Source organism: Haliaeetus albicilla, chromosome 1 (genome assembly GCF_947461875.1).
Source record: "Haliaeetus albicilla chromosome 1, bHalAlb1.1, whole genome shotgun sequence".
Lineage (NCBI taxonomy): Eukaryota > Metazoa > Chordata > Aves > Accipitriformes > Accipitridae > Haliaeetus > Haliaeetus albicilla.
Genome location: NC_091483.1, coordinates 85,188,040 through 85,208,872, shown reverse-complemented (window position 1 = coordinate 85,208,872; position 20,833 = coordinate 85,188,040). Strand labels below are relative to the sequence as shown.

The window sequence follows — 20,833 nt, the reverse complement described above, 5'->3', positions numbered from 1 at the left end:
CCCCCCCCACACCCTCTCCCCTGGGGGCTGAGCCCCGCTTGGGACCGGGACCCGTGGGGGCTCTTGTGGAGGGGGGGTGGTCCATGGTGGGGGTTATTGATTGGGGTCCCTGGTGGGGCAGTCTGTGGGGCTCGGGGGTCCCTGGTGGAGCTGGATGGGGGGCGTTCCCTGGCATGGCGGGGTTCCCTTGGGGGTCCCGGGGAGAGTGCATGGTGGGGGTCCCATGGGGGGGTCGTGTCGCGGTGCCCCAGCACGTGGTGACGGTGCCCACGGTGTGCAGGGCCCCTGCCCGGCGGCTGCGGAGGAGGAGGAGGATGGGGACGAGGAGCTGTTGGGGGCCGGGGGTCCCCGCGCCTGGACCCCCCAGGAGAAGCTGCTGCACGAGGCGCGGCTGAAGGCCAAGGCCAAGCGGCGGCTGCGGCGTACCTCCTCCCGGGACTCGGCCCGTGAGTCGCTCTCCGAAGGTGCTGAGCCTGGCCCCGAGCCCGGCAGCCCCAAGGGCAGGACCCACGACCGCAGGTCCCGCATGGGCAAGGGCCGCGGGCTGCCCAAGAAAGGTGAGGGGCGGCAGCGCCTGGCAGGACCCCTCCCGTCCCCCGCAGTGGGGCTGGGACCCCACATAGCTCCATCACTCCCCTCCTGACACCCCCATGGAGTTGGGACCCCTCCTGCATCCCCTGTGGGGCTGAGCTCCCTCCCAGTGCCCCAGGTTTAGTCCCCACCTCGGGGGGGCCCCACTGGGGGCCTCAGTGCCCGCCGCCACCGAGCCCCCGCTCACCCCGCACGTGCCTGGTGCAGGTGGTGCCGGAGGCAAGGGTGTGTGGGGTGCCCCCGGCGTGGTCTACGGCTACCAGGAGCCTGATGCCCGTGACCCCAACTACGACGAGGTGGCTCAGGTACGGCCCCGGGCCCCCGCAGCCCTGCCTCATCCCCCACCCTCACAGGCAGCCCTGGCGAGGGGCTGGCCGGCTGCAGGCAGTGGTACAGGCAGGGGTGGCATCGTCCTGTGCCCGCAGGGGGACACAGTCTATGCCACCGTGGTGCCTGAGTTGGAGGAGGGGGAGTTGGAGAAGAACGTGCAGCCCATGGTGCTGGAGTACTTTGAGCATGGGGACACCAGCGAGGTCATGGTGCGTCGGGGCAGGGGTCTGCGGGACGGGGTGGGCTGGAATGGGTTGGGGTCCTCGGGGAGGGGACAGGGGCCCCTCAGTGACAAGGACCCTCAGGGACGGGGAGACTGGGATGGGAAGGGTCTGTTGGGGGTCCATTGCTGATGGGGACCCTTTGGGAAGGGGCAGAGTCCCCTGGGGAGGGGGATCCCTTGGTGGTGGGGACCTTCAAGGGGGTCAGACTGGTGCAGGGGAGAAAAGGGGTCCTGTGGGAATGGGGAGTGTCCCTGGGGGAGGGAACAGGGGTCCCTTGGGGATATGGACCCTCAGGGATGGGACAGGCTGGGATGGGGAAGGGTCCCTTGGGGAGGAACTGGGGGTCCCTTGCTGATGGGGACATTCAGGGGTGCCAGGCTGGCATGGGGCAGGGTCCTGGGGGAGAGGGAGGGGGTCCCTTGGGGCTGGGGAGTGTCTCTGGGGGAGGTCAGGGGTCCCCTGAGGAGGGGCTGGGGGTCCCCTGGGGCAGCTGGCAGGGGGTAACTAACATGCCAGGCACAGGAGCTGCTGCGGGGGCTGAACCTGGGCAGCCGTCGGCACGCGGTGCCCTCGCTGGCGGTGGCCCTGGCGCTGGAGGGCAAGGCCAGCCACCGTGAGCTGACCTCCCGCCTCCTCTCCGACCTGGTGGGCCACGTTGTCACCCCCGAGGACATCGCCTGGGCCTTCGACAAGATGCTGCGGGACCTGCCCGACCTCATCCTCGACACCCCCGAGGCCCCCCAGGTGTCGGCAGATGTGGGGACGGGATGGGGACGTGCCAGGGCGGGGGACACAGCTGTGCCGGGGGATGCTCTGAGGGGACGTGGCCTTGCTGGGGGGATGCTCGGGGGGGCCACAGCTGCACTGGGGGGGCCGTGGCCGTGCTGGGGGATGCCCGGCGGCTGCAGGACGCAGACGGACAGTGGGACTAGGTAGGGCAGGGTGCTGACGCTCCGTCCCCAGATGCTGGGTCAGTTCATCGCCCGTGCGGTGGCCGACCACGCGCTGCCCCTGGATTTCCTGGAGCGCTACAAGGGGCGCGTGGACTGCGAGCACGCCAGGTAAGCGCCGCCCCGGCCCCCGCCGCCCCCGCCGCGTGCCGCCCTCACCCGCCTCTCCCGCAGGGCCGCCCTCGACCGCGCTGCTGTCCTGCTGCGCATCAAGCGTGACGTCAACCGGCTGGACAACGTCTGGGGCGTGGGGGGCGGCCAGCGCCCCGTCAAGCACCTCGTCAAGGAGGTCAGCGCCTGTCCGACCCCCCCCAGTCGCGTCCCTCACTGTGTCCCCCGTCCCTGCTGGTGGCCTGGTCTCCCCGGACACATCCCCCTGCTCCATCCGTCGTGCCTGCACCCCGTCGCCTCTGGATCTTCCCCCAAATGTCCCATGGACACTCCCCTCTATGTCCCTTGGGACGTGACCCTGGCTGTGGCATCCCCCCAGACACGTCCCCATGCCCACCCAGAGCAGCAGTGACCCCGGCTGTCCCTGTGCCCTCCCCACGTCAGGACCAAACCCCCCCTAGCCATCCCCGCTTCATGTCTCCATGCCATCCCCCCCCGTGCCCCTACCCCAGCTGCCTCTGTCCCTAGATGAACCTACTGCTGCGGGAATACCTGCTCTCCGGGGAGGTGTTGGAGGCCGAGCACTGCCTGCGGGAGCTGGAGGTGCCACACTTCCACCACGAGCTGGTGTATGAGGTGAGGGCTGGGGGTCCCAGGGGTCCTGCGGGGTGGGGGGTGGAGGTGCCTCACTTCCACCATGAGCGGGTGGTGTACAAGGTGAGGGCTGGGGGTCCCAGGGGTCTTGGGGGGTCGTCCCCCCCGCAGCCCTGCTGACGCCCACTGCCCGCAGGCGGTGGTGATGGTGCTGGAAGGCTCCGGGGAGGGGCCCGTGGCCATGATGGTGACGCTGCTGAAGGTGCTGTGGGAGACGGGGCTGGTGACGCTGGACCAGATGAACCGGGTGAGCGTGGGGTGCACATGGGGGGGGGGCGGTGGGCAGCCCACCCCCAGGGCTGACACTGCTGTGTGTGTCTCCCCCTCCCAGGGCTTCCAGCGGGTGTACGAGGAGCTAGGGGACATCAGCCTGGACGTGCCGCTGGCTCACAGCCTCCTGGAGCGGCTGGTGGAGCTCTGCTTCGACCGCGGCATCATCACCAGGGCCCTGCGGGATGCCTGCCCTGCCAGGTACCGGTGCCAGGGGAGCTGTGGGGGGGGGTGTGTGTCCGTGGGGGTGCTCCCCCTCTTCATCCTCCTCCTCCTCCACAGGGGGCGGAAGCGCTTCGTGAGCGAGGGCGATGGGGGACAGGTCAAGCAGTGAACCGGGGCGCTGCTGGCCATCGGCCCCCCCCAGCGGGCTGGCGGTTTGAGGGGAGTGGGGGGCAGAGTCTGCTGTGTCCCCCCCCCTCCGTGGGGCAGGGGCAGCCCCAGCCCCCCACAGCCACTGCCTTGTGCCGGGGACCCCTGCCTGGCTGTGGGGCTGCCCTGGGACCCCCCCCCGCCCGGCTGTGGGGTCGACGAAGGGACACAATAAAGCAGCTTCCAAAGACGTGCTGAGTCTGGCCTGTGTGTGTGGCGGGGGGGAACACGGGACGGGTCGCGGGGGGGGGTCCTTGTCCACTCGGGGCCGGGTTTGACGCGGGTGGGGGGGGCAGTGGAGGACCGACCCTGCAGTTTCCCCTCCCGCCCGCCAGGGGGCGCCACTGCCCCCACCAGCGCGCCTCTCTCCCGCCGCCGCGTCGCGCCGTGATGACGTAAACGGCGGGGACGGGTCATGGCGGGCGAGCGGCGCCGACGCGGCGGGGAAGGACCCCGGGAAAGAACCCGGGAACGCGGGACCCGGCGGGAACGGGAAAAGGAACAACAACGGGGATCGAGCCGGGGACGAACAGCGCTGGTGATAGCGGCGGCGGCGGCTGCGGCGGCGTTGGCTCTGGGCCTGGCGGTGGCTGAATGGAAACGGTGGAACGCGGCCGCCCTCCTCGTTACCCCCCACCCCGCTCCCCCCGCTCTTCCCCCCGGTTCTACCGGGCCTCTCGCCTCGCCCCAACATTTCTGGGGCACTTACCGGCCTCACGTTTACTTCGGGATGAAGACACGCAGCCCACGGGCTCTCGTTACCGGTGAGGGATAGGGGCGGGAGCGGGGGCAGGCCGAGCCCCGGGGCAGGGCTTTGCCCTGCCCCGGGGCTCGGCCTGCCCCCGCTCCCGCCCGGAGAACCGAGGCTGAACCCCTGAACCCCCCCACTCCACCTCCCCGGTATCCCCAGGACTCATGTGGCTTCAGCAACGCGAAGGAGGCGGCAGCTTACGTCACACCTGCGAGCAGAGCGATGGTTTGTCGCGGTATGGCTGGTTGATGCACGACGGGGAAAATTTCGGGGTGCAGGAGATCCGTGATGAAGGATTGTTCTTGAAAACTGAATTCGTTAAACGACCGGGTGGGGAACACGGAGGGGATTGGAGTTGGCGCATCACCGCACGGATGGAGGTGAGGGGAAGAAGCGGAGGGGCCGCACCTGATGGGAGAACGGCCAGGCAGCCCCCTTCCTCACGTCTCTCTCCTCTTCTTCCTCCACAGGGCACGGGCGGCCCGGCCCCGCTCCTCTCCCTCTTCTTCTACGTTGCCACGGACGAGCAGGGGACGCTGGAGCCGCACCTGGAGAACAGGACGCGGCTGGCCGCCGTGACGGGGACGACGGAGGAGCTGGGACGCTTCACCCTCACATTCCTCCAACCCACGGCGGAGAGTGGGGAGGACCCCAAATACGCCAGGTGCTTTGCCGTGGTGGCCCTGTCCCCCCCTGCCCCTCCACCCGTGTCCCCGTCCCCTGACGCCCTCTCTCCCTCTGCAGCTACAACTACCTGGAGGCGGCGAGCCCGGGGCTGCACCGCTTGACCGAGGTGGTGCGGAGCAGCCTGAGCAACCGCTTCATCTTTGCCCCGCCAGGAGGGCCGCGTCGCCGCTTCTTTGCCGTTGACGCCTTTCGAGGGCTGCCGGGGGAGCCCCCGCGTGGGCGCCTGCTGCTGCACCAGGTGACTTTGGAGCCGCCCGCTACGGTGGAGGTGACTTTCGAGTCGGGCAGCGCAGTGGGCCGGCCCAGGCGGCTGACGGGTGGGGCGCTGTCGGCAGCGCTGGCGCGGCACGCGGCCACCTTCGAGCGGCGCTTCGAGGAGACCTTCGGGCTGGGCCGCAAGGGCTTCCCCCCGTCACAGCGACGCTTCGCCCAGGCCGCCCTCAGCGACCTGCTGGGGGGAATGGGCTACTTCCACGGGCGCTCGCTGGTGCAGTCCCCGCTGCAGGAGCGCCCCGTGCCTGCCCCCGAGGCCGCCCTCTTCACTGCTGTCCCCTCCCGCTCCTTCTTCCCCCGCGGCTTCCTCTGGGATGAGGGCTTCCACCAGCTCCTGCTGGCGCGCTGGGACCCGGCCCTGAGCCGTGAGGTGATCGCCCACTGGCTGGACCTGATGAACGCCGAGGGCTGGATCCCCCGCGAGCAGATCCTGGGGGAGGAGGCACGGGCCAAAGTGCCCCCCGAGTTCCTCCTGCAGCACAGTGAGACGGCCAACCCCCCCACCCTGCTGCTGGCACTGCAGCGGCTGCTGCCCTCCGCCCCCCTGCCCTACCTGCGCCGCCTCTTCCCCCGCCTGCGCGCCTGGTACGACTGGTACAACCGGACGCAGGCCGGACCCCTGCCCCTCACCTTCCGCTGGCGCGGCCGCGACCCCCAGCTCGAGCGCTTCCTCAACCCCAAGACGCTGGCCTCGGGGCTGGACGACTACCCCCGCGCCTCCCACCCCTCGCCCGAGGAGCGGCACCTGGACCTGCGCTGCTGGATGGCGCTGGCCTCCCGGGTGCTGGCAGAGGTGGCCGAGCGGCTGGGGGAGCCGGCCAGGCCCTACCGGGAGATGGAAGAGGCGCTGAGCGACAACGGCCTGCTTGAGCAGCTGCACTGGGCCCCGGAGCTGGGCGCCTTCGCCGACTACGGCAACCACAGCGCGGCGGTGGGGCTGCGCTGGCAGCGGGTGGCACCAGCGGCCCCAGGACAGCCCCCCCCGGCCCCCCGGCTGGTGCGGGAGGTGCGGGAGGCGCCGCGGCCCCGTTTCGTGGGGGCCCTGGGCTACGTCAGCCTCTTCCCGCTGCTGCTGCAGCTCCTGCGCCCTGACTCGCCGCAGCTGCCCGCCATGCTGGCCGCCATGCGCAGCGAGCGGCAGCTCTGGACACCCTTTGGGCTGCGCTCCCTGGCCCGCGACAGCCCCCTCTACATGCAGCGCAACACCCAGCATGACCCCCCGTACTGGCGCGGCTCCATCTGGGTCAACATCAACTACCTGGCCCTGTGGGCGCTGCGCAGCTACGCTGACGCTGAGGGGCCACAGCGGGAGCGGGCGGCAGAACTCTACCACGAGCTGCGCCACAACCTCGTGGCCAACCTGTACCGGCAGTACGCCGAGAGTGGCTTCCTCTGGGAGCACTACAGTGACAGCACCGGCCGTGGCCAGGGCTGCCACCCCTTTGCCGGCTGGTCCGCGCTGGTTGTGCTGGTGATGGCTGAGGACTACTAAGGCTGCGGAGCTGGCCACGGCATGGGCAGCTGCCTGCGCCACCAGCCCTGCCCATCTTTCTCAGGTGCGGGTGGAGGCACAGAGCCTACCTCCTCCCCCAAAATAAACCTCCACCACCATGGCCTGTTGCTGCCTCTGTTGGGGGGGGGTCACGGCTCTCGCCACCCCCTCCCCCCTTCCTCCCCTCCCCAGCCTGCCACCAGGCTGGGGCAGCACCCCCCGGGCCAGGGCGGGGGGCCATGCCCCCTTGCTGTGGAGTTGGGGGGGCCCAGCTCAGCCCTGGTGCCCGCTCCCCCCACCCCACAGTGTCCCCCAGCAGGCGCAGGGCTGCTGTACTTCCACATCTCTTTAATGGTGAGAGAACGCTACGTGAACCGCCTGGCCCCCGGCGGAGATGGGCCCCCTCCCCCCGGCAGTGGCACTGGCCCCAGGGCCCATGGCACCGCAGCACCGGGACGGGATGGGGTGGGCACAGGGCCCCCAGCAGCTGCAGCCCCCTGGAAGCAGTTCAGAGGGGAGGGGGCTCCGGTGGGACCACGCCGAGAGTGGGGCCACCCCCTCGGGGCCCAGCTGTGCCCCATGAGGTACTGGACATGATGGGGCACAGGGTGGGGGGGGGGGGTCAGTTGGGGCGAGGGGCCACCGGGGGCTCCGTGTTAAGAGTCCAGACCCCAGGGCAGCACCGGGAGCAGGAGGGAGAAGGCAGCCCCCGCCGGAGTGCCACCTGTCCTGCTCCACCCCACACCGGGCACCCTCTGAGCGGGGGAGGGGGGGGGGAAGTCACCCTTGCTGCGTCCATTCCCCCCCCAGCTGCTCAAGGCGGGGACGGGGGGGAGCAGGCAGCAGGACAGGGCCAGGCAAGCGAGCAGGCAGCGGGGAGGGCAGGGTGCAGCCAGCAGGTGCCAGCTCAGACGGGCAGGGCGGGCGAGCTGGGCCCCTCGCCGCCCCCCTGGCCCGGCAGCCCGCAGCGGGAGGGGGGCGCAGGGCCGGCCTTGCCCAGGAGGTGGGTGCCCTCGCCCTCGCCCTCCTCCTCCTCTTGGCAGCGCCCCACCTCGATGCCTGAGTCCCCCGTCAGGCGCCGGTGCCGGAAATGCTCGCCGCCGCTGCCGCCTTCCTCCTGGGCTGCGCCACCCTCCTCTTCCTCGCCCTCCTCGATGTCGGAGCAGGGGTGGCAGTCAGCCTCGAAGAAGTCCACGGTGGAGGAGAAGAGGGCGTGCTTGTGCGGGGCCCCGCGGGCTGGTGCCTCCTCGGGGGGCAGATCCCAGCTGGCGCCAGTACCGGTGCTGCTGGTGCCACCCTCCTCGCTGGGCGTGCTGGCCCGGCTACGTTCCGTCTCGTCTGTCACCTGCACTGAGAGCGAGGTGCTGCTGGGGGACGTGGCGCAGCTCGACTCGCAGGAGCAGCTGGTGTAGTTCTCTGAGCTGGGCGAGAGGGTGAGGCTGCTGGAGCCCAGGCGGCCGCGGGGCCCGCTCAGCTGGGCCAGGATGGCGCTGTATGGCGGCGGCGGTGTGCTGGGCCGGTGGGCCACCTCCTCATAGGCAGGCAGCTTGAAGGAAGCCAGCATCCCTGCGAGGGGGGAGCAGGGGAGTGCGTGGGTCAGGGCGGCCCCCCAGGGCCCGGGCTGCCACTGGGACCCGTCCCCAGAGGGAGCCTGGGGGGAGGGACGTGGGGCTGGAGGGGGGACACGGGGAGGGGGACACACACGGGGGGGCCCCTCACTCACTGAGGTCCATCATGGAGGCGGGGTAGTTGCAGGCACCGTGGTAGGCGATGAGGTTGATCTCCCGCTGCCGCTGCTGCTGCTGCAGGCGCAGCTTGGCCCGGCGGTGCCGGTAGGCGCAGCAGCAGCTGAAGAGGATGAGGATGGTCCAGAGGAGCCAGAACCCTGCAGGGAGCAGAGCGGGGTCACCCTCCCCTCGAAGCCCCCCCCCCAACCCCGCACAGCAGGGAGTGAGGCCGCAGTCCCCGCCCGCACTCACACCACAGCTCATAGTAGTAGGTGCAGCAGCCGGTCTCCCCGCAGCAGTGCCCGGTCTCGCACACGTAGGGCTGGTTGTTCACCCCCGGGCAGTACTCCCGGGCCTGCGGGGACAGCCACACCGTCACGCCGGCCGGGAAGGGGGCCGCCACCCCGGCCCCAGGGGTCCGCGTCCCAGCCCGCCGGCAGCGGGGCCACCCCCCCAGCCCCGGCCCAGGCCCCGGTCCCGGTCCCGGCCGTACCTGCTGGTGCTGCCGGCCCAGCAGCGCGGCCCAGGCCCCCTCGGCGCCGCCGCTCCCGGGCCGCTCCATGGCGCCGCCTACAGCCCGCCGCGGCCCCGCGCCGGCTCGGCCGCCCCGGCCCCGGCCCCCGCTGCCCGCAGCAGCAGCCGCTGCCCCGTCGCCGCCGCCGTCGCCGCCATCCCGGCCGCCCGGCCCGCCACCGCCTCCCGGGCCGCAGCCTCCGCCGCCGCCATCACGCCCGGGCCGAAGCTCCCGCCCCCTGACGCCGCCGCCGCCGCCCAATCCGCCGCCGCCTCGCCGCCGCCAGCCAATCGGAGCCGCCGCCGCCGCCTTGCCCCTGCCAATCGGGCGCCGTCTGCCCGCGCCTCACGCCCAACAACAGAGACAAAGGGACCGAGCCCCACCCCCGCCGGGATTGGCGGCCACCGCCGCCAACCGGAGGCGGAGCCCCACCCACCCGGCGGTGACTGACGGGCGCGCAGGCCAACGGCGGCCTCGCCGCGCGCCGCCACGCCCGACAAAGGGGCGCAGCCACGACCCTGGCGCGTGATTGGCGGAGCGGCCGACCAACCAGCACCGCTGCACTCTGCCGGGCACGGCCCCAGCCAATGAGCGCTGCGGCAGAGGTCTTCCCGCTGTCCCGCCCCCGGGATCGGCGAGCCGCACCATAACGCAGCCCGTGCAGGGGTGGGGAAGTCGGACTGTCCCATAGCCCTCCCGGGGGGGGGGGGCGGGGCAGGGTCTCCCCCTGGCCCGGCGGACCCACACACGGCTCCTTCTCCAACAGCCTTTAATCAGCTCCGCGGCACCGGGCGGCGGCACCACCGTGGGACCAGCCCCGGGACCCCCGTCACTGCCCCGGGACCCCCCCGCCTCAGTCCCCACTGGGGCTGCCCGACAGCCCCGGCCCCCCTTCTGTCCATGGCGGAGGGGCCGGTGTGTGTGTCCGCTCTCCCCAGCCTATGCTGCGGCCTCCTGCAGCTGGAGATTCCTCCGGTAGCAGGCCAGGCTGCAGAGTGGCAGGCCGGTGCGGGAGCAGGAGTAACGCTTATGGTTGGAGCAGCCGGCGACGCCACAGAGGACCGGGGGGGGCACGGGGGGGGCCGGGGCGGGCAGCAGCGGCAGGGCCATGCCCGCCGGGAAGGAGACGGTGATGCGGTCGGTGGCGTTGCAGTAGTGGACGACGGGGCAGGGGGCTTGCTTGGCCTTGCGCTCTCGCAGCGTCTTCACCTTGGCCTTGTTGGTCTTGGTCAGGCGCTCGATGGTCTGGTTCTTGTTCTCCTCTGCCTTCTTGGCCGCCTGCAGGCGCCGCTTGCGGGCCCGCTCCTCCCGCTTCACCAGCATTTCCTCCGTCAGCTCCTTCGCCTTGTAGCCCATGGGCAGCTCCAGCAGCGGCTGGCTCTGCTGCTTGTGCAGGAGGGCTTTCTGCGGGGGCATGGGGGCACCGTCACAACCCCAGACAGGGCCCTCCCTGCCCCTCTGAGGGCTCCAATGTGGCTCCCCACCAGTTCTGGGACCTCCGCAGCACCCCATCTCACCTGAGCAGGCAGCCAAGCCAACACAGTGTTGGGGCCACCAGCCCCACAGCCCCGGCAGGCTGAGCTGCACCCCTCAGCCCTGCCCCAGGCGGCTCTGTGGCCACCCCTCACCTGTCGGGCTGTCAGCAGCGACTCATCCACTTCCTTCTTGAGCTCCCCGTTGTCATCTAGCTCACCCTTCTCCAGGGCATCGAGCCAACGCTCTTCCTCCTCCTCCTCCTCCTCGCGGGCGGGAAAGCAGCTTTCCGAGTCCAGGTCCGGCAGGGGTGAGGGGTCCAGGTTGCTGTCCTCATCTGGGCCAGGCAGCAGGGAGGAGAAGAGTCACCGGGAGGGGGGATTGTTGCCCCCAACGCTGTGACAGCGTGACTCACGCTGTCCCAGGCAGCAGGACCAGCCCGCAGGAACCGTCCCTGCCCCCTCGGAGGGGACCAGGTCATCCCTGCAGGCTCCTCCTCCAGCCCCAGCCCTCCGAGGCTCCCCACCATCCTCCCTTCCAGCCAAACCCCCCCTCGCAGCCCCCTGCCCCCTGCATCGGTGCCGCTACCCCCGGGGCTCACCCAGCCAGGCCCGGTACTGCTCGATGGGCACCCCCTCCGTGGGCTCCTCTTCTTCGTCCACCACCATCAGCGGGGAGGGTGAGCGCGGCGCCTCGGGGACCACCGTGAAGGTGGGCACGCTGCGGAGAGAGAGCGCGGGGGAGCCGGTGAGGCCGGGCTGGGCCAACCGGGACGTGGGGGACCCAACCCCGGCAAGGGTTGGACGTGGGGACACCCGTCCAAGCGAGGACCGCGGTGCCTGTGGGGTGGGGGAGGAGACCAGCCGGGCCCCCCCCCGGCCCCCCTCACCTCTTGGTGCCCAGGATCTGCCCCCCCAGCTTGATCTTGAGCTTGAGCTGGGGCTTGCGCAGGCCGGCGGCGGGCTCGGGGGCCGGGGGGGGGGGGGGGCGGCCCCACCGCCTCGTGGTGGTGCTTCTTCTTGTGCTTCTTCTTGTGCTTCTTGTGCTTCTTCTTGTGGGAACCGTGCCCACCGCCCGCCTCGGCCTCTTCCCCTGCGGGGGGGGAGGGGAGCACAGCCGTTAGCCAGGCCCGGGGGACCCGCCACCCGCCCCGGTCCCGGTGGGGAATGACAAGCGGGGCCGTAGCCGCGGTTCCCTGGCTGCCCCAGCCCCCCCGACCGGACCCGGAGCCCTCACCGTGCTCGCCGCCCTCCATCCTGCCGCGCCGCCAGGCCTTGCTCATCCGGCGTCGCCGGTGCTGGTGTCCCGCCGTGTGGGGGAACCAATTCCGGGCGGACCCACTTCCGCCCGGCTCTGCGGAACACAGCCAGTATGGGCAGGGGAGGGTGTGGCGCCGCCGCCGCCATCTTTGAAGTGGGCAAGGGGTGGTGTGGGGGAGCGCTGCCCGGGCGGAAACCGCCCCCGCGGGCTCAAAGGGCCCGCGGCGGCGGTTTCCGCCCGGGCAGCGCGCGCCGCAGGGCTGCCCGTGGGCACGCGCCGCCGGTGCACACGCGTGTGCGCACCCAGCCCGCGCGGCCCTGCGTTAATTAGCACGTGCACAGCCCCCCCCGTCCCCCCCGTCCCCACAGCTGCCCGCTCTGACTGGGACCATTGTCCTGCCCGTGCCAGGAGCTGCCCGGTACCGGCTCCGGCACCAGCCCCGGCTCCCGCCGGTCACCCCGGTGCTCCCCGGGGAGCTTTGCAGCCGTGCGGGTCGGTCGGTGGTGGCCGGGATCGGTGCCCTCCCCTCCTTCCCGCCACTCCGGTGCGTCCCGCCCCCGTGCCAGGTGCGGCAAGGCCGGGGAGGGGTTTGCTCCGGGCTCGGAGTCGAGGAAACGTTCCCACGGCACCGGTACCGGCACCGGCACCGGCACGATGTTCTGCCGCAACCAGCGGAGCCGGGTGACGGTGGCCCGCGGCTCAGCGCTGGAGATGGAGATCCGCCGTGGCCGCTGCCGGCTCAGCCTCCTGGCCGACTCCGTGCAGGTACGGCACCGGTGCAGGTACGGCACCGGCACCGGCGCTAGCACCGGCGCCCAGGCCGCGCCGGCAGGCAGGAGGTCAGGCAGGGCGTCGGCAGCCGCTCCCCCGCTCCTGGCACCCGTCGCCCTCGTCCTGCCCGTCACGCCGGCAGCACCGGCCGCCACCGGCCCAGCCGGGATTTCCCGCCACACCGGCCGGCTCTCGCCCCGGCAGAGCGGGAATCGCCTGTGCCCCCGGCATGGCCGCCCTCGCCACCGGCAGCGTGCCAGGGCGGCGTGGCGGGACTGCGGTCCCAGCGCCCCCCGGCTCTCCTGCTGCTGCCCGGACAGGGGGTGCCGGCTGGGCCCCCGGTTCTGGGGTCCGGTGGGGTGCCGGGGCGGGGGCTTCGGCAGGAGCCCCGCAGGGCCGGGGTCTGGCGTGGCGCGTGGCGACACCGCGTGAGGGCCAGATCCGCGCCGGTGCCCCTCGTGGGCTGCGGGGTCCCGGGGAGGGGGCTCTGCTGGCGGGGGGGCTCCAGGCCGAGGGAGAGGACGGGGCTGGGGGAGCGGGACTCTCGCCCACCCCCCCACCGGGCCCGAGGCGCAGGGGGGTCTCAATGCCCGGTGACCCTGTACCGGCTGCACTCGGGGGTTTAGATCTGAATGCACCTGGGGGGGACCAGTCGCCCGGTACCGGCCACACATGAGGGGGGGGTCTCAATGCGCCCGGGGGGGCCCGGTCGCCCAGTACCGGCCGCACTCGCAGAGGGGGGATCCCCCCGTCAGGGGACCCCCGGCCCCGGTATCCCGGAGCCGCCGTGTGCGGGGGCGGGCGGGGGGCGGCCCCTGTAAGCGGAGCCGGCGGAGGAATGGCGGGGAGGGGGGGGTTGGGGGGGGCGGGCCGGGGGCGGGCGGCCGCCGCCGCCTTCCTGTGCGCGCCGCGGCGGAGCGGCGGAGCGGGAGCGGCGGAAGGTACCGGGGGGGGGGCGGGGTGGACACGCGCTGCTGCGCCCACCGGGGCCGGTAGGGGGCGGCGGGCGGCACCGGGACCGGCTCGGCGCGGGGGGGGGGCTGTCCCGGTGTCGGGACCCCGTTCCCTCGCCTCCCGTTTCCCCGCCGGTGTCGGTACCGGTACCGGTGTCCCGTTCCCTCCCCGTACCCCGATCCGTCCTCCCGCTCCTCAGCCCGGCTCCCCCCCAGCTCGAACCGGAGCCGGCCTCCCCCAGTCCTGACCCCCCCCCCCGCCTGCTGCACCCCAACCCCTGCACCCCCTCGTCCTGCACCCCAACCCCTGCACCCCTCTTCCCATCCCTGTGCCCGCCCCCCGTCCTCGCACCCCGATCCCCGCACCCCCCCTCCTGTCCCCTGCACCCCGTCCTGGCTGCTGTCCCCCCTCCCCTGCACCCCCCGCTCTGCACCCCTTGTCCTGTCCCTGTCCCCCAACCCCTGCACCCCCTGTCCCATCCCCGCACCCTAACTCTAACCCTTGCCCCCCCTTCCCAGCACCCCTTTTCTCGTCCCCTGCACCCTCCGTCCCGTCCCTGCACCCCATCCCCGGCACCCCGTCCCCCTCCTGCTCCCCTTCCCCAGCCCCCCCAGCCCCTGTCCCATCCCGTCCCCCCGTTCCCTCCCCTTGTCCCATCCCCACACCCCAACCGGTGCCTGCACCCCATCTTGTCCCCTGCACCCCATCTCCTGCGCCCCTTCTCCTGTCCTTCGTCCCCCAAGCCCTGTCCGGTCCCTGCACCCCATCCGCAGCACCCCTTGTCCCATCCCTGCACCCCACCCCCTGCACCCTGACCCCAGCACCCCTTGTTCCCGTCCCCCACACCTCATCCCATCCCCCAACCCCTGCACCCCTTATCCCACCCCTGCACCCCCTCCTCTGCACCCCGAACCCTGCACCCCGTCCTGCCCACGCACCCCCTCCCCTGCACCCCATCTTGTCCCCTGCACCCCATCCTGTCGCCCATCCCCTGCACCCCTTATCCCCTCCCTGCACCCCCCCCATTCCCCTCTCCCCCTTCCCCCCTTCCCATCCGCCCCCCCAGCCGCCCCCGCTGCCCTTTCCCGCACAGTGTCCGGTTGTTCGGCGGGAGGGGGTGGCCGGTGCCCGGTGGGGAGGGGAGGGGAAGGGGTGGGGGGGGGCAGCCGGTACTCGGAGGGGGGCGATGAAAGGGCCCTTTTCTCTCCGCAGCCGTAGTGGGGGGGGGGAGGCAGAAAGAGCCGACTCCTGACGGCGCTGGATGCAGTGGGGTCCACGGGTGGGGAGCCGGGGTGGATGCGGGAAACCCCCCCCACCCCCCCCAGCCCCCCCAGAATAACCGGGGGGGTCCCGGTGGTCCCGATGGAGGTGGCGGGGAGGGGGCAACGCCTTCAGATGCAGGAGAAGCTGCGTATCCTGGAAGATCTCAACATGCTCTATATCCGACAGATCGCCATTAGCCTCCAGGTAGGAATTGGGGGCCCCCACCGGGACCCCCCGGGACCCTCTGGAGCTCCGGACCCTGGGTTCCCTGGGGTCTGGGGCTCCAGGAGATCCCAGGGGGTCCCGGGAAGGTAGAGAGCACTCCCCACCGATCCTCTCCTTGGGGGGAGCATCCCCCCATATCCCACCAGGGGGGTCCTCTGGATGATGGGGGGGTGGTCCTGGCAGGGTGGGGGGGGAACAAGAGTTCCCGGTTGCTGCCACCCCCCCTTGTCCGCTGCTCGGGGTTATTTATAGCAGGCGGTGACGTCACTGCGGCTCCATGGGCAGGGGGCCCGGGGGGGTGCAGGCAGACCGGGGGGTGCAGGCAGCAGCCGGTACCAGAATGGAGCAGCAACCGGTACCGGCAGTGAGTTGGGGGTCTGGGGGGAGTGAGGGGGGGGAGCTGGTCGGTGTGTGTGTGTGTCCCTGTGCTGGGGGTGTCTGTGGTACCTGGGAAGTGTGACACGTCTGGGGGGGCACATGGCAAATCTGTGGGGCATGTGGTGCATCCGTGGGGCACGTGGTTCCCCCGTGGGGTGCACTATGTATCCGTGGGGCGCGTGGCATGTCTGGGGGATGCATGGCAAATCTGTGGGGTGCGTGGCATATCCGTGGGGTGCATGGTGTACTTGTGGGGCATGCTGTTCGCCCGTGGAGGTTCACGATGTATCTGTGGGGTGCACGGTTCCCCTGTGGGGTATGTGATGTATCCGTGGGGTGCATGGTTCTCCCGTGGGGTATGTGATGTATCTGTGGGGTGCACAGTTCCCCTGTGGGGTACGTGATGTATCTGTGGGGTGCGTGGTTCTGCCGTGGGGTACATGGTGTATCTGTGGGGTGTGTCATTCCCCTGTGGGGCACATGCTGTATCCGTGGGGTGTGTGGTTCCCCCGTGGGGTACATGATGTATTCGTGGGGTGTGTGGCTCTGCCGTGGGGTACACGCTGTCTCTGTGGGGTGTGTGGCACATCTGTGGGGTGCATGGCTCCCCCACAGGGTGCATGATGTATCTGTGGGGCGCGTGGCACATCTGTGGGGTACATGCTGTCTCTGTGGGGTGCACGACTCCCCTGTGGGCTGTTGGGGGGCAGTGGGGCTGCAGCCCCCAGGGCTAGGGGCCATTCTGGGGTGGTGGGATGGGGACCCCAGCAGGTGGCTGTGGGGTGGCCGGGGAGGGGGACCCCCAGAAGCCAGTGGCTGCGTGGCTCCGGGGGGGCGCAGGGTGTTCATTTGGTGGCTGCAGCGAAGGCTGGTTTGGGGTGGGTGGACCAGCCCCCACCAGTGGGAGCGGAGCTGTGTAGGGGTCCCGGTGTCCCCTCCTGCACTTGGGGTGCCCCCTGAGCTGCGCTGAGCCAGGGGTGCGCATCTGGGACCCCCCCCCAAACCGTGCAGACCTGGGGGTGGCCAGGTGGCTTCGTGGCCCCCGGGGGGGATGTGGCAGCCCCAATCTGGACCCAGGGGGAGGGACACCCCCCCCCCCTCCCCTGCCAGCCCTGTCCATGCAGCCCCCCCCCCCAGCCCCATTCCCCCCCTCCTCCCCAGGACACAGAGATCCAGCGGAAGATGGAGCGGGAGCTGCGGCTGCGGGAGGGGGCCTGCAAGCTGCTGGCTGCCTGCAGCCGTCGGGAGCAGGCGTTGGAGGCTGCCAAGAGCCTCCTGGTCTGCAACAGCCGCGTCCTGGCCTACATGGCCGAGCTGCAGCGCAGGAAGGAAGTGCAGGTGCTGCGGCGGACGGCCAGGCGGTGAGCATCCCCGTGTGTGTGTGTGTAGGGGGGATGCTGCTGGGGCGGCCGTCACAGCTCCCACCCTGCTCCCCGCTTCCCCCCGCAGCCCCTCGGATGCCGGCCCCGCGGATGAGCGTCTGCCCTGCCGGGGCACCGTCTGCATGTCAGGTACGGGGACGGCGGAGCGGGGGTTCTGCCGGCTGCCCCCCACCATCTCCCTCCCTCCGGGGTGGAGCGGGTGCACCCAGCACCGTGCACACTCCCGTGGTGGGGGGCTGGTGGGGGGGGTCCTGGGTGCAGGCGGCCACCGAGGGGCCCTCGAGTGTCCCCATGGGGCCGTCCCGGGGGGGCTCAGCCCCCCTCACCACCCATCTTCCCCACCCACCTCCCACCCCAGACCTGCGCATCCCGCTGATGTGGAAGGACACGGAGTACTTCAGGAACAAGGGAGGTGAGTGGGGGGTGTGGGGGGGCAGCATCGCCGCCCTGACCCCCACCACTGCCCTGACACCCCCCCGCCGCCCCCCAGAACTGCACCGCTGCGCCGTCTTCTGCCTGCTGCAGCTCGGGGCGGAGATCCACGACACCCCCATGGTGCTGGTGGACCGGACCCTCACTGACATCTGCTTCGAGAGCGCCGTCCTCTTGTGAGCGGGTGCTCCCCGGGGGGACCCCTGCCCTCTCCCACCTCCCCCTGGGAGGGACCCCCAGCCTGTGGGGTGGCACGGAGGGTCCCGGGGTGGGCGGTGGAGCAGGGAGGGGTGTCCCCCCCCCACACTCCATAGCCACCCCGCTCATCTTGTGCCCCCCCCCCAGCTCGGAGGCCGGACCTGACTTTGAGCTGAAGGTGGAGCTGTACAGCGCAGGGCTGGCGGGGGGGGCGGCGCAGGGCAGCACCCCCAGGAAGCTGGCCACCCGCCTCAGCACCTCCCTGGGACGCTCTGCCGGCAAGCGGGTGCGCGCCGCCATGGACGGGGGTCCCGGCAGCCCCCCGGGTAATGGGGCCACCAGCCCCCTCCTGCTGCCAGCCCCCAGCGTGCCGTGAGTACCTGTCCCTCCACTGTCCCCCCCCGTGTCCCCTTATCCTCCCCCTCCCCTCACCCGCCGTCCCCCCAGGGGCCCCAAGTTCCATCTGCTGGCACATGCTGTCCTCTCCCTGGCCGAGGTGCAGGACGGCTTCCGCACCCACGACCTCGCCATCACCAGCAACGGTGAGCGTGCGGCACGGCACGGGCGATGGGGCTGGGGGCCTGGCAGGGTGGGGAGGGAGGGGTCTGGGGACTGATGGAGTGCGGGGAGAGGAGTCTGGGGGGTCCCGGGTGGGTTGGAGGGGAGAGGAGTCTGGGGGCCCAGCATGGTGGGTAGAGGGGTCTGGGGGCTTGGTGTGGCGGGGGCTGGGTTTGGTGGGGAGATGGGGCTGGGGTCCCGGCAGGGTTGGGGGGGGGTGTGGGGTGTGTGCAGGTGGGGGGTCCGTGCCCAGGCGCCCCAGGCGAGCGTGCCCCCCCCCAGAGGAGAGCTCCTTCTGGCTGCCCCTCTACGGCAGCATGTGCTGCCGCCTGGCTGCCCAGCCCCGCTGCATGGCCGCCCCGGTGACGAGCGGCTTCCTCCGGCTGCAGGTGAGCGCGGGACGGGGACGGGAATGGGACAGGGATGGGGATGGGGACACGGACAGGGATGGGGACAGGGACGGGATGAGGACAGGGAGGAGGACGGGGACGGGTGGTGGCACGAGCCCTCTGGGTCTCAGCAGTCCCTGCCGGTGAGCTCTGGACCGGGGTGGGGATGGAGAATAAGGGATCCCTGTGCTGGGGAGGGGGCCGCCTCTGTCCCCCCGCACCGGGCAGGGGATGGGGCACGGTGGGGCTGGGGGTCCCGGTAGGGCTGGGGATGACCCCGGGGGGCTGGGGTGGCACGGTGCCCGCCGGTGCCCGCCGCGCTGACGGTGCCATCTCTACCGGCAGCAGCCGGGGGCCGAGGCGCAGAGCGGGGCCCGTCTGTACTGCATCCTGCGCGGCACCGACCTCCTCTGCTACCGCAGTCCCGGCGAGGCCGAGGCCGGGCTGGAGCCGGCACTCACCATCGCCGTCAACAAGGTACAGCCGGGGCGGCTGGGGGGCTATGGGGGCCATGGGGGGCTGCAGGGTCTAAGGGCTGCCGCCGCCACCACCACAGGAGACCCGCATCCGCGCGACGGAGCGGGAGGGGCGCGGGCAGCCCCACGGCATGGCCGTCACCAACCGCTACGGCGGCGAGGAGGTGACCCACACGCTGCTGGCTGAGAGCCGGGCCGAGGCGCAGCGATGGATGGAAGCCTTCTGGCAGCACTTCTACGACATGAGTGAGCGCGGACAGGGGAGGCGCGGTGGGACCCCCCAACCCGGCGGGACCCCCAACCCAACAGGACCCGGTCCCGGCGGCGCTGACCCCCACCCCGTGCCCCCAGGTCAGTGGAAGCAGTGCTGTGACGAGCTGATGAGGATCGAGGTGCCGCCGCCGCGCCGGCCGCCCGCCATGCTGCCCCGGCAGGGCTCGCTCTACCACGAGATGGGTGAGCGCTGGGGCCAGGGGGGACTGGGGGGGGTCTGCCTCTGTCTCCCTCCTCTCTGCTCTCCGCTAACCTTCCGCCAGGCGGCCCCGTCCTCGCCGCCCTGGCATCTCCCTAATGTCGCTGTTTTCTCCACTGCCTCTCTGTCCCCCTCATCTCTCCGTGTCCCCACTCCTGCCTTCCTCTGTCCTCTCCTGCCTTCCTCTGTCCCTGCTGTCTCTCTGTGTCCCCCCCATCTCTCCGTCCCCCCGTCTCTGGTGGCTCCAGCCCTGCCCGGCCCGGCCGTGCCCCCCTCCGCCTGCGAAGGGCTCCTGCTGCAGGATAACGCCGTCTCGGCAGAGATCCGAGCTCTGCTTTCCTCCTATTACAGCGACAGGTGACGGGCGGGGGGCCGGCGGGGTGAGCCCACTGTGCCACGGCCCGTGGCACCGCTGGGGACGGCCCTGGGGATGGCCACCTTGGCCACGTCCCACTTGCCCTGGCTCCGGTGCGCGTCCCAGCCACAGGGCACATCCCGGGCCACGTCCCAGCCGTGCGGCACGTCCCAGCCACTCCAGCCGTGGGGCAAATCCCGGCCGCCTTTGCCACAGAGCGTGTCCCGGCTGCCCTGGCTCCGGTGCACGTCCCGGCCGTGGGACACATCCACCGGCCACGGGGCACATCTCTGCCATGGGGCCGCCCCGTCCTGGCCGTTGGCGGGTCCCGTCCCCATGGCGCAGGAGCAGGACGGGGGTCCGGGGGGAGTCCGGCTGACCCCCTGCTCTTCCCCACAGCTATTGATCCGGCCGACGACATCGAGGCGGTGACGGACATCCTGACGCGGCGGGCGGGGGGACGGGCGCCAGGGACCCCCCCGTGGGTCTCCCTCTTTGAGGGGCCCCCCCCGCATGCCCCTCACTCCGGCCGGGCGGGCAGCCCCAGCCCCCCTGCCCGCCGCCCCTGGGGCCGTCCCCGCACCCTCTCCCTCGACGCCAAGCTCAGCACCCTGAAGGGACGAGGATCCCGGCAGGCAGCCCACCCCCCACGGCCCTCGCCTCCCAGCTCTGGTTCCTCCAGCAGCGGCAGCAGCAGCCCAGTCATGGACCATAACCCCCCCACGCCCCCCAGCCCCCTCCAGTCCCGGGTCTGAGCCTGGGGACCTGCAGGACCCTGGGGTGGGGGGGCACGACCCCCACCCTCCAGCCCCCCGGGTGGCTGTGGAGGGGTGACACTGCAGGGGGTCGTGCTCTGGGGTGGGGGGGTCAGGGGCTCCCAGCTTCTTTTCTTGGGGAGAAACTGGAATTTGTGCCACCCTGTGCTGGGGGGGGCGGGGGGGCCAACACCGCCATCGCAGGGTGACCTCAGGGCTGACCCCCCCCAGAATTGGGGGGGGCTGTTCCCCCCCCAGTGTGGGTGCTGGGGGCTGACCCCCTCCCATTGCAGTGTGGGTGCTGGGGTCCCCCCGGCGGGGGGGTGCTCAGGGCAAACCCCCATGTACCGTGGGTGTGGGTCTAACCCCGGGTGGGGGGGCGTGCAGAGACTCCCCCCAGCTCCACTTTCCCTCACCTCTAACCCTGGGGGCTGCCCCTCCTGGGAGGCGGGGGCAGAGTCCCCTGGCAGGGACCAGCCCTGGCCCCTCCAGGCCAGGGACCCAAAGCTGCCACCTCATTAATATGCATTAAAATTTATTTAACAG

At 71.8% G+C, this 20,833-nt stretch overlaps 5 protein-coding genes across 11 annotated transcripts; 3 read left to right on the top strand and 2 right to left on the bottom strand.

Annotated features, from left to right (window-relative positions):
* Positions 1 to 223: 223 nt before the first annotated feature.
* LOC138686796 (programmed cell death protein 4-like) lies at positions 224 to 3,692 on the top strand. Its single transcript, XM_069791633.1, has 10 exons — positions 224 to 557; positions 799 to 896; positions 1,017 to 1,130; positions 1,668 to 1,889; positions 2,109 to 2,206; positions 2,270 to 2,384; positions 2,735 to 2,842; positions 2,997 to 3,107; positions 3,192 to 3,331; positions 3,413 to 3,692. Exons 1-10 carry the CDS (start codon positions 224 to 226, stop codon positions 3,462 to 3,464), a joined length of 1,392 nt encoding a protein of 463 aa, XP_069647734.1. The 3' UTR covers positions 3,465 to 3,692.
* Positions 3,693 to 3,871: 179 nt separating this feature from the next.
* Positions 3,872 to 6,826, top strand: MOGS (mannosyl-oligosaccharide glucosidase). Its single transcript, XM_069798121.1, has 4 exons — positions 3,872 to 4,266; positions 4,413 to 4,633; positions 4,724 to 4,917; positions 4,998 to 6,826. Exons 1-4 carry the CDS (start codon positions 3,918 to 3,920, stop codon positions 6,703 to 6,705), a joined length of 2,472 nt encoding a protein of 823 aa, XP_069654222.1. The 5' UTR covers positions 3,872 to 3,917; the 3' UTR covers positions 6,706 to 6,826.
* A 212-nt stretch (positions 6,827 to 7,038) lies between these two features.
* On the bottom strand, positions 7,039 to 9,175 carry WBP1 (WW domain binding protein 1). Its single transcript, XM_069798131.1, has 4 exons — positions 8,926 to 9,175; positions 8,685 to 8,787; positions 8,429 to 8,590; positions 7,039 to 8,271 (listed from the first exon to the last, which is right to left on the bottom strand). Exons 1-4 carry the CDS (start codon positions 8,992 to 8,994, stop codon positions 7,613 to 7,615), a joined length of 993 nt encoding a protein of 330 aa, XP_069654232.1. The 5' UTR covers positions 8,995 to 9,175; the 3' UTR covers positions 7,039 to 7,612.
* A 523-nt stretch (positions 9,176 to 9,698) lies between these two features.
* INO80B (INO80 complex subunit B) lies at positions 9,699 to 11,780 on the bottom strand. Its single transcript, XM_069798107.1, is given in 6 exon segments — positions 9,699 to 10,350; positions 10,575 to 10,756; positions 11,021 to 11,139; positions 11,309 to 11,391; positions 11,393 to 11,511; positions 11,656 to 11,780. Coding segments are annotated over 6 exon segments (1,014 nt in total). The 5' UTR covers positions 11,702 to 11,780; the 3' UTR covers positions 9,699 to 9,885.
* A 313-nt stretch (positions 11,781 to 12,093) lies between these two features.
* RTKN (rhotekin) lies at positions 12,094 to 20,832 on the top strand. 7 transcript variants are annotated; one of them, XM_069798094.1, is made up of 15 exons: positions 12,094 to 12,400; positions 12,486 to 12,518; positions 13,027 to 13,051; positions 14,784 to 14,871; positions 16,432 to 16,631; positions 16,720 to 16,781; positions 17,011 to 17,064; positions 17,143 to 17,260; positions 17,430 to 17,654; positions 17,730 to 17,824; positions 18,123 to 18,229; positions 18,575 to 18,706; positions 18,786 to 18,951; positions 19,057 to 19,161; positions 19,932 to 20,832. In XM_069798094.1, exons 1-15 carry the CDS (start codon positions 12,334 to 12,336, stop codon positions 20,285 to 20,287), a joined length of 1,833 nt encoding a protein of 610 aa, XP_069654195.1. In that variant the 5' UTR covers positions 12,094 to 12,333; the 3' UTR covers positions 20,288 to 20,832. The 7 variants fall into 7 exon arrangements, with proteins under 7 accessions (XP_069654195.1, XP_069654186.1, XP_069654158.1 ...); XM_069798075.1 differs by lacking the exons at positions 12,094 to 12,400; positions 12,486 to 12,518; positions 13,027 to 13,051 and adding exons at positions 13,340 to 13,391; positions 19,426 to 19,534 and having other exon boundaries at positions 14,617 to 14,871; positions 19,932 to 20,069; XM_069798048.1 differs by lacking the exons at positions 12,094 to 12,400; positions 12,486 to 12,518; positions 13,027 to 13,051 and adding an exon at positions 13,340 to 13,391 and having other exon boundaries at positions 14,617 to 14,871; positions 18,578 to 18,706.
* The last annotated feature ends 1 nt before the right edge of the window (position 20,833 follows it).

What these genes read in the sequence shown, in the direction of transcription:
- RTKN (XM_069798094.1), top strand. Translation starts at nt 12,334, where the DNA reads ATGTTCTGCCGCAACCAGCGGAGCCGGGTGACGGTGGCCCGCGGCTCA. An exon ending in TTCGAGAGCGCCGTCCTCTT is followed by an intron (nt 17,261 to 17,429) that starts GTGAGCGGGTGC and finishes CCCCCCCCCCAG; the next exon opens with CTCGGAGGCCGGACCTGACT. An exon ending in CTCGCTCTACCACGAGATGG is followed by an intron (nt 19,162 to 19,931) that starts GTGAGCGCTGGG and finishes TCTTCCCCACAG; the next exon opens with CTATTGATCCGGCCGACGAC.
- LOC138686796 (XM_069791633.1), top strand. Translation starts at nt 224, where the DNA reads ATGGGGGGGTCGTGTCGCGGTGCCCCAGCACGTGGTGACGGTGCCCAC. An exon ending in ACACCCCCGAGGCCCCCCAG is followed by an intron (nt 1,890 to 2,108) that starts GTGTCGGCAGAT and finishes CTCCGTCCCCAG; the next exon opens with ATGCTGGGTCAGTTCATCGC. An exon ending in GTGGACTGCGAGCACGCCAG is followed by an intron (nt 2,207 to 2,269) that starts GTAAGCGCCGCC and finishes CCTCTCCCGCAG; the next exon opens with GGCCGCCCTCGACCGCGCTG.
- WBP1 (XM_069798131.1), bottom strand. Translation starts at nt 8,994, where the DNA reads ATGGAGCGGCCCGGGAGCGGCGGCGCCGAGGGGGCCTGGGCCGCGCTG. An exon ending in TGGGCCGGCAGCACCAGCAG is followed by an intron (nt 8,788 to 8,925) that starts GTACGGCCGGGA and finishes CTGTCCCCGCAG; the next exon opens with GCCCGGGAGTACTGCCCGGG. An exon ending in CGCCTCCATGATGGACCTCA is followed by an intron (nt 8,272 to 8,428) that starts GTGAGTGAGGGG and finishes CCCCCCTCGCAG; the next exon opens with GGATGCTGGCTTCCTTCAAG.
- MOGS (XM_069798121.1), top strand. Translation starts at nt 3,918, where the DNA reads ATGGCGGGCGAGCGGCGCCGACGCGGCGGGGAAGGACCCCGGGAAAGA. An exon ending in GCATCACCGCACGGATGGAG is followed by an intron (nt 4,634 to 4,723) that starts GTGAGGGGAAGA and finishes CTTCCTCCACAG; the next exon opens with GGCACGGGCGGCCCGGCCCC. An exon ending in GAGGACCCCAAATACGCCAG is followed by an intron (nt 4,918 to 4,997) that starts GTGCTTTGCCGT and finishes CTCCCTCTGCAG; the next exon opens with CTACAACTACCTGGAGGCGG.